Source organism: Ursus maritimus, unplaced genomic scaffold (genome assembly GCF_017311325.1).
Source record: "Ursus maritimus isolate PB19 unplaced genomic scaffold, ASM1731132v1 scaffold_12, whole genome shotgun sequence".
Lineage (NCBI taxonomy): Eukaryota > Metazoa > Chordata > Mammalia > Carnivora > Ursidae > Ursus > Ursus maritimus.
In genome coordinates this window covers 65,764,322-65,778,939 of record NW_024423564.1, presented here as the reverse complement: position 1 = coordinate 65,778,939, position 14,618 = coordinate 65,764,322, and the positions used below count along the sequence as shown (strand labels likewise).

The 14,618-nt window shown below is 38.3% G+C and overlaps 1 protein-coding gene across 3 annotated transcripts in view; it reads right to left on the bottom strand.

Moving 5' to 3' along the window:
• Window positions 1–14,618, bottom strand: part of SPATA6 (spermatogenesis associated 6) — a 139,960-nt gene extending 125,342 nt beyond the window's left edge. For all 3 annotated transcript variants that reach the window (XM_040627328.1, XM_040627329.1, XM_040627330.1), the window contains exon 1: window positions 14,401–14,618. In XM_040627328.1, coding sequence (XP_040483262.1) covers window positions 14,401–14,451 — 51 coding nt within the window. In that variant the 5' untranslated portion in view covers window positions 14,452–14,618. The remainder of the gene's footprint in view (window positions 1–14,400) is intronic.

Below are 14,618 nucleotides of genomic sequence, written 5' to 3'. Positions count from 1 at the left end.
ATACGTCAATTGAGAGTATTCAGCCTAAGGAACAGAAAGAAAAAATAAAGAAAAGTGAACAGAATCTCAGAGATCTGTGGGATTCTATTAAGCACAACAACACAGATATAATAGGAGCCCCAGAATAAGAGGAGAAATGGCCAGAAAGAATACTCAAAAAAAAATGGACAAAAACTTCCATAATTTTAATAAAAGCAATCTACACCTCCAACAAACTCAAAGAATTCCAAACCACATACATCACAATCAAACTTACAAAAGCCAAACATGAAGACAGAATCTTTAATGCAACACAAGAGAAGTGATTCAGCAGGTAACAAAAATCCTCAATGGGATTAACAGCTGATTTTGCATCAGGAACATGAAGCTAGAAGGAAGTGGGATGACTTATGTAAACTGCTGAAGGAGTTTCAGAATATTTGCACACTGCACTTCAATTCTTTCAGATAAGAATTTAATTTTAACAAAAATTTCCCTTCAAAAAGGAAGGAAAATTAAGATATTCTTGGATGAACAGAAACAGATAATTCATCATTAGCACAACTTCCCTACAAGATACACTAAAGAGAGTCCTTCCGTTGAAATGCAAGGACACTAGACAACAACTCACATTCATGTGGGAAAAAAAAAAAAAGAGAGAGAGAGAGCACCAGGAAGGAAACTGCATAGATAACTATAACAACAGTATAAATTTTCTTCTCTTATTTCTCCATCCTTATTTCAAATAAAATTACATAAAGCATCAATTATGAAACTGTGTTGATGAGGCTTACCTGTATAAAGATGTAATTTGCATGACAATAAAATCATTAGAAGAGAGGGAATGAAACTAAATAGAAGCAAAAGTTTTGTGTGCTACTCAAATTGAATTGGTATTAATCCATACTAGATTGTTATAAATGAAGATGTTAATTGTGAATCCCAGAACAACCATCACCAAGAAAATAACTAAAAACTATAGTAATAGAAACAAAGGAATTAAAATGGTACACTAGAAAACAGTTAACACAAAAGGCACTAATGCAGAAACAGAGACACAAAGAGACATGACAAGGAGGAAACAAATAGCAAAATGAAAGAGGCCCATCCTACCTTATCTGTGATTACAACTGACCAAATACTCCAAGCGAAGGCAGAACTTCATAAAATGGATAAAAACTATGATCCGACTATACATTGTCTATAAGAGACACACTTTAGATTCAAAAATGCAAATGAGTTGATAGTAAAAGAATGGGAAAAATGAGCTATGCAAGCAATAACCAAAAGAGAGCTGCAGTAGTTATACTAATATCAGACAAAAAAGACATTAAAACAAAAATTGGTACTAGAAACAAAGAAGGACATTTTATAATGACACAACAATTAAATTAAATATATTACATATATTTCAGGAAAATATATGTGCACTTAAGAGAGCTCCAAAACCCATGAAGCAAAAAAAAAGACAGCTATCTCTCCAAAAAAGATCAACAAATGACCAATAAACTCATGAAAACTGTTCAATATCACTAGTCATTAGGGAAATATAAACCAAAACCATAATGAGATATCTCTTCGCATCCACTAGGATGACTATAATTAAGATGGACAAAAACAAGTTTTGGGGAGCATGCCAAAAAATTGGAACCCTCATACTTTGCTGATGGAAATGCATTAATGGCACAGTCACTGTGGAAAAAAGTTTGGCAGTTCATTAAAAAATCTAAATAGTTACCATAAGATTCAGCAATTTCTAGGTATGTACTCAAGAGTGCTGAAAACACACAGCAACCCAGAAATACATACAAGAGTACAGCAGCATTACTCGTAATAGCCAAAAACTAGATACAATGCAAATGTTCATCAACTGCAGAATGGATTAGCTAAATGCAATATTATCTGACCATAAAAAAGAAGAAAGTACTGACAGATGCTACATGAATGAACCTTACAAACATGCTAAGTGAAAAAAGCCAGACACAAAAGGCCACATATTGTATGATTCCATTTATATAAATGTCCAGAATAGGCAAATCCATAGACCTAGAAATCCAATTAGTGGTAGCCAGGGTCTCAGGAGGAGAATGAGGAACAGCAGGTAACGGGTATGGGATTTCTTTATAGGGTGGTGAAAATGGTCTGGAATTAGTGGTGATTGCTTTACAACTTTGTGAATATATTAAAATTCACTGAATTGCGCACTTAAAATGGGTACATTTTATATATGTGAATTATATTTTAATTTTTTTAAAATTAAAGATTAAGGATAAAAGCAAAATGATAGAAAAAGGTATATCATACATTCACTAATCATAAGAAAGCAAGGTGCCTACCTTACTATGATACAGAGTAGACTTCAGAAGGAGAAAGATTACCAAAGTTAAACATTTCATATTAATTGCAATTTTGATTTAATAAGAAGATATAAGAAAATTAAATGTGTAATCAATTAATAAGATAGTATCAAAGTAAATGAAGCAAAAAATTACAGTATATAACTGAATTTCAATACTTTCCTCTTAGTAACTGATAAAATAAGCAATCAAAAGATCATTAAGAGTATAGAAAATGTGAACAACATTCAAATAATTTGACCTAGTTGATATTTATGTAATACTCCTTCCAACAATAGAAGGATACACATTTTTTTCCAAGTGCACATGAAAACATTTATCAAGAAAGGTGATACTGTGAACCCTATGACTTTCAACAAACATGAAAGGACTGAAATCAAGCAGACTATATTCTCTAACCCCATTAAATTCAACTAGAAATAAATAACAGGAAAATATCTGAAAAAATCTAAATATTTGGAAATTAAACATTGTATTTTTAAATCACTCATATGAATCAGAGAAGAAATTAAAAGACAAATTAAAAAATACTTTGAACTCATGAAAATAAAAAGACGGTACACAAAAATGTGTTAGATATAATTAAATCACTTCTAAAAGGTGTATTATAGCATTAGATCTTAGAAATTCCCTTCAATTCTTTTTCTGCAGAAAAGGCATTTGACAGATGTAAGCTCCATTTATGATAAAAGCTCTAGCAAACTGAGAACTAAAGGAAATTTCCTCGACTGATAAAGAATATCTATGAAAAAGCCTGAATTTGATGTCAAACATAATGTTGAAAGACTGGATGCTTCCCCAATATCAGCAAAAAGGTCCGTATGTTCATGCTCAACACTTGCATTCAACAATGTAGTACATACGTCCTGGCCGGTGCTAGGGGACGAGAAAAAGAAATTTGAAAAATAAAAGAAACAAAAGGTATACAGATTGAAAAGAGGTAAAACTGAGTATTTGCAGACAACCTAACTGTAGTCTACACTCTACAAATGTGGTGCCAGAAATAAGGAAAGAATCTCATGACACGGGATATAAATTCAATATGCAAAAATCAAGCAGTAACACTTACAAAATGAGGTTTTTTTAAAATACCATTTACAATAGCATTAGAACCTGAAGTATGCAGAACTTACATATAAATTTAACAAAGTATGTACGAGGCATGTCTACTGAAAACAATAAACACTTCTGAAAGAAACTGAAGGTCCAGATAGATGTAAAAATATACCAGGTTCGTGGACTGAAAGACTCAATACTGTTAAGACATCAATTCTCCCAAAATTGGTCTATAATTTCAGTGCAATTCCAAGAGCTAAGAAATCCAATGGAATTGATAATCCAGAGATAAATTCATACATACAAATGAAAATTAATTTGTACAATCTGAAAACAATTTTTAAATCAGTAGTTAGGCTATTTCATCTAAGAAGGGGGGAAGTCCATAAAAAACAAAAAACTAAAATTAAAACAGATAAGGAAAATATTCAAAAAAGAGAGACTAAGAAGTGGCTGGCTGTCTCAGTCAGTAGAGCATGCAACTTTTGATCTCAGGGTGGTGAGTTTGAGCCCTACACTGGGGATAAAGATTACTGCAAAAAAAAATTAATAAATTAATATATATAAAGATAGACTATATGAGAATCCTGGAATATGTAGTCAATGAAGTTAAAAATCTCAATATAGGAGTTTTGGGTTTTTTTTTTTTAAAGATTTTATTTATTTGAGAGAGAGAGAGAGCAGGAGAGAGAGTGAGCAGGGGGGAGGAGCGGAGGGAAAGGGGGATGCAGGCTCCACACTGAGCAGGGAGTCTAATGTGGGGCTCGATCCCAGGATCCCGAAGGCAGACGCTTAACCGACTGAGTCACCTAGGTGCTCCTGGGGTTTATTTTGGGGTTTTTTTTGGTTTTTTTGAGAGCGAGAGAGAGAGCATGTGCACACCCATGAGCAGGAGGAGGGGCAGAGAGAATGGGAGAGAGAATCTCAAGCAGGCTCTATGCTCAATGCAGAGCCCTACAAGGGGCTTGATCTCAAGACCCTGAAATGATGACCTGAGCTGAAATCAAGAGTTGGATGCTTAACTGACTGAGCCACCCAGGTGCCCCTCAATATGGGAGATCTTTAAAATTTAACTTAATAACTAAATAAGAATATAATCCTGAAGAATTCCCTAGAACAAGATATAAAAATAAAAATTACACCCCCCAAAAAAGCACTTAAGAAACATGGAGAATAGATAAAAGTTCCAATATATGTCTAATAGTAGTGTCAGAGGAAAAGAGAAAACAGGAGACAAAAATAAAGTTCAAAGATATACTAGCTAAGAATTTACCCAGAACTGAAGAAATTCTCAAATGGAAAGTACACACCCAGTATGGAACAGAGTCAGTAGAAATGAATCCACAGTTCTACAGATCACAGTGCACTGGAAACACCAACAATAACGTGAAACACATAAATATAGTGAAGATTTTAATATATCTCCATCACAACCTGGTAGATCAGGCAGACAAAAAAAATTAATATGGAATTGGAGGTATTTCGGAGAAAATAAACTTGATCTGATAACGGCCGTAGAGACGTACATCCAACAAATGAAGTTATATATTATTTTCGAGTAAATAGAGAGCACTCACAGCAACTGGGTAAGTATCAGGACACAAAAGAAATCTCAACAGAAATAGTCAATATCATGCAGACGTCGCCCAATACCCCAATGCAATTACATTAAAATACCGCAATATAAGATAGTATGCATGTCTATGTGTAGGTGAGTATGGCAGGGGCAGGGGAGTATATCCACATATAGAAATCCTACGCATCTTGAAACTGAAACAAAATCCTAAGCAGCTTGTAAGCTAAAGCAGAAATCACAATAAAAATGATAAAAATATTTAGAACCAAGTAATTTAAAACAATATTACCAATCCTTTTGGGATCCAGTTAAAGATCACTTGGAAGCAAATCAAGTGCCCTAAAGACAGACACTAATATGAGAAAAATACTGAGAAATGCCGAGGAATGATAAAACACAGTTCAGAATAGTGAGTAGCGAAAGGGAAGAAGGGAGAAGGGATTTTTTAGAGAGATAAATAGGAGGCTTCACCTTCATCCATAATGTTTCACTTTTTAAGCTGGTAGGTGGGCACATGGGTGTTCATTATGTTGCTCTTTATAATTTTTTGTATGTCTAAAATATTTTAAAATAAAAGTTTTAAGAATAAAAAACCGAGGGATGCCTGGGTGGCTCAGTCGGTTAAACGTCTCCCTTCGGCTCAGGTCATAATCCTGGAGGCCTGGGATGGAGCCCTGCACCCAGCTCCTTTTACAGCCGTGAGTCTGCTTCTCCCTCTGCCTGCTGCTCCCCTGCTTGTGCGCACTGTCTCTCTCTCTGACGATTAAATAAGTAAAATCTTTAAAAAAAAGAATAAAAAAACAAAATCTAAATGAAACAAGAATTTGACTCAAAAAAGCAAAATCTCATCTATGAACCCAAATGAAAGATCCTAAATTAAAAATCAGCCAATCCAAATATAGGAAAAATAATACATCCTAACCAAAAGAATTTACCAAAGGAAGTAAAGAGGGCAACATCACAAAACGTGTCCTTTTATAGACTATGGGAACAATATTACATAATAATCTCAAAAAGCATTCAATACAATTCAATGCTCAGGATATTTCCAAAATGAGGAATAGAAGGGAACTTCCTTAATTCAATAAATGAAAATCCTAGAGCCAATATTACATTAGGTTGAACTATATGAAACAGCCATGGCTTTTTTTTTTAAGTCCAAAAATAATCATAGCAAATTCATAAGATTCAATCTAATACTTACTGGTGTAACCTCAGAAGCACAACTTAAAACAAAAATACAGAGACAAATATATCTACTATTATTCCTACTGTTTAACTTCATACCAGAGATTCTACTCAAGGATACAGAATAAAGGAAAGAAAAGAAAAAAAGAAAAAAACATTGGACAGGAAAAGTCAAACTGTCTCTATCTGTAAACAACATAATTTTCCACATAGAAAATCCAAATAATAACCAGAACTAATGTGAGATTTCAGCAATGTGCTGAACTCACAATGTGCGAGAAGACATACAAGAATATTCATAGGAATACAACATGAAATATCCCCAAACTGGGAAAAGTGAGAATGTCCATCAACAGTAGAATGGATACAAAGGAACTGAATAGGCAGTTTTCCAGGAAAGGCAGGCAGAGAGCTAACAGGTCCATGAAAAGGTGGTGAACATCACTGATCATCAGGGAAACGCAAATCAAAGTCGCAGTGAGATATCACCTCGCCACTGTCATAACGGCTATTATCAAAAAGACAAGAAATCCTAAGTGTTGGCAAGGGTGTGGAGGAAGGGGAACCCTACTGCACTACTGACGGGAATGTAAACTGAGTATAGCAGCTGTGGAAAACAATATGGAAGCTCCTCAAAAAATTAAAACTTGAACTACCATATGATCCAGCAATCCCACTTCTGGGTACATATCCAAAGAAATTGAAAACAGGATCTCATAGAGATGTCTGTACTCCGATGTTCTTTGCAGTATTACTGACAATAGCCAAGATACGGAAAACAAGCTAAGTGTCCAACTGTCCATGAATGCATGAAGGCATAAAGATGTGAGAAGATGTGAGATTATACATATATAATCTATTAGCCATGAGAAAGCAGGAAATCCCTGAGACAGCTGGATGGGCCTCGAGGGCATTATGCTACGTGAAGGAAGTCAGAGAAAGTCCAATACTGTAAGACACCACTTATATGTTGAATTTTTAAAAAAGACAAACTCAGAGAAGCAGAGTAGAGCGGTGGTTACCAGGAGCTGGGGGATAGAGGGAAAATGGGGAGATATTAGTCAAAGGATACAGTCTTCTAGTTGTAAGATTGACAAGTTTGGGGATCTGACGTACAACCTGGTGACTATAGCTAATACAGTCTTACGTATTGCTAAGAGAACAGATCTTAAATATCCTCACCGCAAAAAAGAAATGATAACTATGTGACTGAATGGAGGTAGTAGCCAATACTATAGCAGTAATCATTCTGCAATTTATAAATGTATCAAATCAGCATGTTGAACCCCTCAAACTTACACAATGTTATGTGTCATTTACAGCTCGGTAAAGCTGGGGAGAAAAAACAACAGAATGACAAAGAACTATTGTCTTACAAAATGACAGGGATGAAACCTCACAATGATATTAGACATTTAAAAGTTCATACTCTGGAGAAAGAGAGATTTCACAACTTCAAATTATATTGTGATAGAAGTCCTGATAGCAGTTACCTTTGGGAGAGGAGGGGACAAAAGGAGTGGCTGGGAGGGATGGAGCACGGGAAAGAAATGTGGGGTGTTGATATTCTAATTACTGATCCAGATGGTGAGTACCCACTTAGGATTTGTGCATATACTTGCTGAATATACAGTTCTATAAAGAGTTCACTTAGGTCAATAGCATTCTTTGTTTACCAGTGAGAAAGAAAAAAAGAAAAGAAAGAAAAGGTATTTGCTAAAGACGGCAAGAACAAAGTGAAAAAATAAGGTTCAACTAGATCGCTGAAAGTTACATGACATATAACTGATAGGTTAGTATCCAACATCTATTCAACAAGAAGGAAAAATAAACCTCTGGAATTCCTAAGGGCAAAGGATATAAACCGGCTATTCACAGATGAAACCTCTTGGATTAGAGATTGGTTTACACAGCCACAAACCAAGAAATGCCTGGAGACATCAGGAACTGGAAGAACAAGAAAGAATCCCAATCCCACACCCCCCGCCCCTCTACTCCCCACCCCCACCCCTGCACCCCCTACCAACCCCCCCCCCCAGAGCTTTCTGAAGGAGTATTGCCCTGCTGAACTTTTATCTTGGACTTCTGCCCTCCAGAAACGCAAGGTAATAAATTTCTGTTGTCTTAAGACGTCGTTTGTGGAAATTTGTTATAGTAGCCCTGTGAAACTAACACCATTGCCCGAGCCTCCGCACTTCCACTAAATCTAGTGCCTGGAGCACTGGGTCTGTATTGTATAAGATCCAAAACCCTCCTTTTCAAAAGACAGTTTGCAATTTACCCATACATGTGACTAAAAAATAAACCAATGCCCTAACTAAAACAAACAAACAAACAAAAAACCACAGAAAAAATTTATATTAAAAGATCTATTTCTATATGTAAATGCTGTGGCCGGACTAAGCTAGAAGACAGAGTATTTGCACCTATACACGGAATCTAAGTAAAACGGACAGTTTCTAAAGCAGAATGACAGGTGCCCATACTGGCAACTCGAACTCAAACAGTGCTGCCTTTGGTGCCACGATTTTCCAAAAAAGTAAATTCTTAGCAGAATTTCAAACAAAACTAACTATACTCTTTCCTCAATTTACATTGTAATTGTATTCCTAGAAAATTCCCTGTATTTTACCACCTTGCAAAAAAAACCCCAAAACTTCGTGTTTATACATAAAACAGATTCTTAACCTCTAATAATTATATGCATGTTTTCATCTACATATGCAATAGGACACTGAAGTCACGCAGAATACTAGACAATTAAGACCAACAGGGCCCCCAAACACTGAAGTAAACAAAAGCAGCCCAACAAATTTCACTGGCATTTAAAAGTCTATCAATAATAGAATATAAATTAATCATTATTATAAAAATAAACAGTATTATATAGCAATTAAGGAAATGAACTTGATCTGCAAGAATCAACACTGACAAATTTTGAAAACTGAACTGGAAAAACCAGGTATGCAGAAAGATACATAGAGTAATACCATTTCTGTAAAGTTTTAAAACAAAATAATAATACAAGCAGCACACAGACACACACAAATATATAGTAAAAGTACAAAACCAGAATAAAAATAATACACTCAAACTTCAAGATATTGATTACCTTACCTCTAGGAAGGGAAGGAGAAAAACTGGGGTCAGGAAGGTGTACAAAGGGGCCTTAACTGTATCTGTACCATTTTAGTTCTTAAAAACAAAATCTGCAGCAAACATGTAAAATGTAGCATTTGTGAAATCAGGGTGTGGGGAGGGTGGAATCAGAGTATTCAGTTTTATTTTTTCTGTAAGGTTCAAGTATTTTATTAAAGTTTTTAAACATCTATATTTCAAGGAAATTTACCACCAACTGTAGCACAATTGTGAGACATCACAGAAACCTGGATAAGGATCACAAATGTTCAGATGAGTAGCGATCAAAAAGGACCCAGATCTGTTTGCCCCAATGTTACCAATAATTTGATGAGGTAACAAGGTGAAGGGAGTATAGAGAAGAAAATCCAGGAATTACATATATAAACTAACCTCAAACTGCCACTATTCAGGTAAAGCAAATTGGCTGGTCTCATTGTCCAGGCACTGGCTTTATTTTTCTCTCTCGAATTTCTTCCATTCTCCCAAATAATCTCATGAAAACTGAACTACTAAGTAACAAAAAGAAGGTAAAGAGAAGAAGCAGCAAAAATACTTTTTCATATCATAGATAAGATGTATCAACTATTAAAAGTGTAAGTAGTAGGAAATGTAATTCTTTTGCTGCTCTTGAAAAACAAGTTACTTGGCCTATCATTCTCCAAAGATTGAGAAAAGTCACACTTTCTTCCTAGCAATATATATTCTCTCAAGTCACATAGCTCTGTGGAGCAACACAAAATGTTGTGTTATACATTAAAACCTTGCATCTTGGGGCGCCTGGGTGGCTCAGTCGTTAAGCGTGCCGCTCAGGGCATGATCCCAGGGTCCTGGGATCGAGCCCCACATCAGGCTCCTATGCTGGGAGACTGCTTCTTCCTCTCCCACTCCCCCTGCTTGTGTTCCCTCTCTCACTGGCTGTCTCTCTCTCTGTCAAATAAATAAATAAAATCTTAAAAAAATAAAAATTAAAAAAAAGTAAAACCTTGCATCTTTACTATGTTCTTGCTCTCATATTACCACAGTATTAACCATGAGATTACTACCAATACAAGACTGCAGCAGAAAACAATCGTGGAGAGGGTGGGGGGAAAGGAGAATGGAGTGTCACACTTTCAACAGGTACATAGAGGTAAAACATCTAATTTCCAGTTAAAAGGAATTAGAAACAAATTAAATGTCACCACAAAGGGAAAAAACTCAGACAATAACACGACATGGGATATTCTATATCTGAGCACGGTCTCTTCAAAGGTAATATACACAGAAAGATTTTTACAAGAATGAATGTCCATAGTAGCTTTATCCATGACAACCACCACTTGGTAACAACCCAAATGTCTAGAGAATGGCTAAAAATGTTGCCGTATACACATACAATATAAAGGAATAAACTACTGACACGCACAGTAACATGATGGTTGTGTATATACATACACATATACTTATGTACAGATAAATCAATGTGCATAGGGCGTGGGATATAGTCACTTATTGTACTAGTCTTCCAACTACTCTGTAGGTTTGAAAAATGTCAATAAAAAGTTGGAAAATAAATCTCAAAAATATGCTGAGCAAATGAAGCCAGACACAAAATTTACATACTGAATGATTCCATTTAATATGAAATTCACATACTGGCAAACTAATCTATGGTAATAGAAATCAGATAGTAGTTCTCTCTTCATGGGGCTTGACAGGGGCACAAGGGAATTTCCTAGGGTGACAGAAGTGAGCTAATTCTTGACCTAAGTAATGATTACATGAGTGTATGAATTTATCTAAATCCACTGGGGGGGATTTGGGGGGTGAGGGGAGAGGGCGGAGGAAGGAAAGATCACAGGAATGAAAAAGTAGAACTCTATATTAAAATGGACTTAAAAGACCTAACAACCAAATGCAACATGTAAACCTTGATTGGATCCTGGTTTTAAAAAATTAACTATGAAAGTTATTTGTGGGACAACTGGGAAGACCTGAATGTGCACTAGCCATTGAGAAATTGTCACTAATGATCTGAAGTGTAGTAACAGTATGGTGGTTATGCAGAACAATGTGCTTATTTTTAGAAGATCTATGTAGAAGTATTTAGGAGTGGTGTTATATGATACCAACAATTTACTTCCAAATTTTCAGCAAAAAAGCCACATTTATTTTGTACATACACATATACTTATGTACAGATAAATCAAATTAATGTACATAGGCCATGGGATATAGTCGTTCATTGTACTATTCTTCCAACTACTCTTTATGTTTGAAAAATGTCAATAAAAAGTTGGAAAATAAAGATGCCAACTTTTTATAGATGCAGAGTGATCACCAAGATATATTGAGTGAAGAAAAACAGCAAAGTACAGAATAGTTTATATAATATGCTACCTACTACATAAGAAAAGAAGCAAAGAAAAAATACATGTGAAGGGAATGGTGTGTGTATGTATCTATTTGGTTATTACAAAAGGAAATACTAGGGGCGCCTGGGTGGCACAGTCATTAAGCGTCTGCCTTCGGCTCAGGGCGTGATCCCGGCGTTCTGGGATCGAGCCCCACATCAGGCTCTTCCGCTATGAGCCTGCTTCTTCCTCTCCCACTCCCCCTGCTTGTGTTCCCTCTCTCACTGCCTGTCTCTCTGTCAAATAAATAAATAAAATCTTTAAAAAAAAAAGGAAACACTAGAAGAATAATTCAGAAACCAATAAAAATGATGACCTACAGCAGATGAGTATGGATGGGAAATAAGTTTGAGGAGGCAGAGCTGGATGTGAGACTGCTCTGAGTATATCATTTTGTAGGTTTTGACTTTTATACCATGTAAACATAAAAAATTAAACTGAAAAGAAAAAACTAAAATTTAAAAGAAGATGCTAAAAGTATCTACGGTCACATAATTCGTCTATTCAATCAAAGCCAAATTAGTCAAGCTTGCTTAACATGTGTGGTTGCTAATGGTCTTTTTTTTGCTCCTTCTCAGCATCAGAGCCATTTAACAGGCCTTTTGCTGGTCAGAAAACTTAGCATCTTCTTGCAGATCTGCCTCTAAGTAGTTGTGCAACCCTAAACAAAAAATTAGCCGTGCTGAGCCTCGCCTGTGAAACGAATTAAATTCAATGACATCTAAGATTCTTAGAACTGTAAAATTCTGTGACTCAAGTGTTTGTTGAAAAAAAGTTAAATAGAAATGTTTCCACCTGCATAAATGCTTCAGCTTCAGTGAACACAGAGCTCCATTGTACTAAATTCACTTTCTGCAGCACAACCAACGCGGAGCAAGAAAGGGACTGAAATCAAAAGTATTTCTGCAACTCCTCTGGGCAGTAATCAGTTACAACGAAGTATTTCCTCTTGACGATCCTGTTGGCAGAGGACGGGAAGGAGCCGCCCGCCAGTCAGGCAGCTGCCCCCGCTGCGCTGCTGACCCCTATTGGCCGGCAGAGGAGGAAGCGGCGGCCAGTAGCAAAGTCTGGTGAGGCCGCACCAGGAGGAGTTCTAACTGCTCCAGGCCAGGCCATTTAGGAGGCTTCGTGTATGCTTTTGCTAAAGGAATCTTTTACTTTACAAAGAAGTTGCTAATCTTTGGCAGCTGTGTATGAAAATATCCGAAGCTAGGGCTGTAGTTTCCCACGCAGCAGAGTAAAATCTCTGCGGGTTTAGAGATAAATGAAGAGTGCCAGAAACATTCTTCTCCTTCACCCTCTGCCCTACCCAGCCTTGCCTTCTTTAAGACCTAACAAAAGATCTAGAACTGTCTTGTGACTTTCGTGGGGGTAACTCGGACTGTGTTACAGTGGCCTCATTCTAATGCGAGTTAGAACAGCCAGGAAAGCAGGGGATGGCCAAGGGTGGGTTAAGTGGAGAAAGAAGCCATGCCTGCAGGAAGAAGTGGGGAGGGCTTCTTGGTGCAGCACTCAGAGGCCTGGTGTAGGATACTTAAGTACCCTCACACATACATACCTGCCCCCTGTTTTGCTGGGAGATCAAAGAGTTGAGAGATAGAAGGCTTAGGAGAGGTGGAAGGACAGAAAAGGGTCTGAATGGAATTTTGGTACGACTGCTGGCACGTCTGAAATGAGAGTGTGGAAAGCTTCTCTGGGTATTTCCTCTAGAAGAGACAAGCTGGAGCTTTCGTCTGACAACAAGAATGAGAGGGTTCTGTAAAAAGTGAAGAGGAGGGAGTTCAAAAACCCTTGGAAGGGTCTTCTGAAATGATTAAGAGGGATGGAGGTTTCTCATATCATGGGGAGGCCCAACCTCCTTCTTCACTTAAGGAAGGACATGGGGGTTCAATGCCTCAGTTGGATTTCCACAGCAGGTCTGGGACAGGATCCTCTTGAGCAGGTCTGGAGAGTGACTGGGGGTGGGGTGGCTGGTCCTCTCCAGCAAGTTCAAAGAATGAGTAGTTTCTCTGTAAAAGTTGGAGCCTTTCTTGCAGTGACAAGAAGGGTAAGGGATCCGTCTCACCTCCAGGAGGGTCTGGGGATTGGAGGAACCTGAAATGGTTTCTGAGGGGCTGGCCCTGGGGGAGACGGTCAGGTGCTTTGTGCAATGCTGACACAATTTGGTTGCTGGGTGTGAGGATTCCACATTCAGCCTTTACTGAGAGTAAAGGCTCCTTCACCAATCAGAAGCTTGGAAATTTGTCTGAAAGAATCTGCCTGCAGTGATTTGGGAAGAAAAGTCCCCCTTGACGACGGGAGAGAAACGGGGCTCTCTAAGATAACTCTTTAAGACAAGAGCAGAGAAGAGGAATTTAAAGAGACGCTCCCCAACCCAATTCACTGGAAAGTTAGGGGCAGGAGAGGAGGGGCTTTCTGAAGTGGTTTGGAAATGATCTGATGGAACCCAAACTGGAAGCTGGGACAGCCGAGGTGGGGGCGTGGAGGGGATAGAGCTCTGCGTGGCTGGAGTGGGAGGGCCTTCAGCATTTTGAAGAGGGAGGAGACAGAAGTGACACGGGTCAAGGCTCCCGAGGGATGATTCGGAGGGTGAAGGAGGTTTTGAAGTGACTCGGGGTTAAGGAGGTGAACGAGGGAGGCGTCCCCGAGTAAATGCCGGAGGCTCGGCGACTCCCAGGCGGCGGGGGTGGGGGGTGCGACCGGTACTCACAGAGCGGATCTCCAGCGCCAGGGCGCATTGCAGCGCCTTCACCTTCGGCATCCGCGCGGGGTGGGGCGGCGGGGAGGGACCCCGGCCGCGGGCCCGAGTGAGACGAGGAGACGCGGGGCGGGGCGGGGACGGGGAGGAGACGAGGTGGCGGCGGCGGTGGCAGCTGTGGCCCCCAGGCCGGGGCCCGCGGTCCAGCCTGGGTCCCGCCCGAGCAGCAG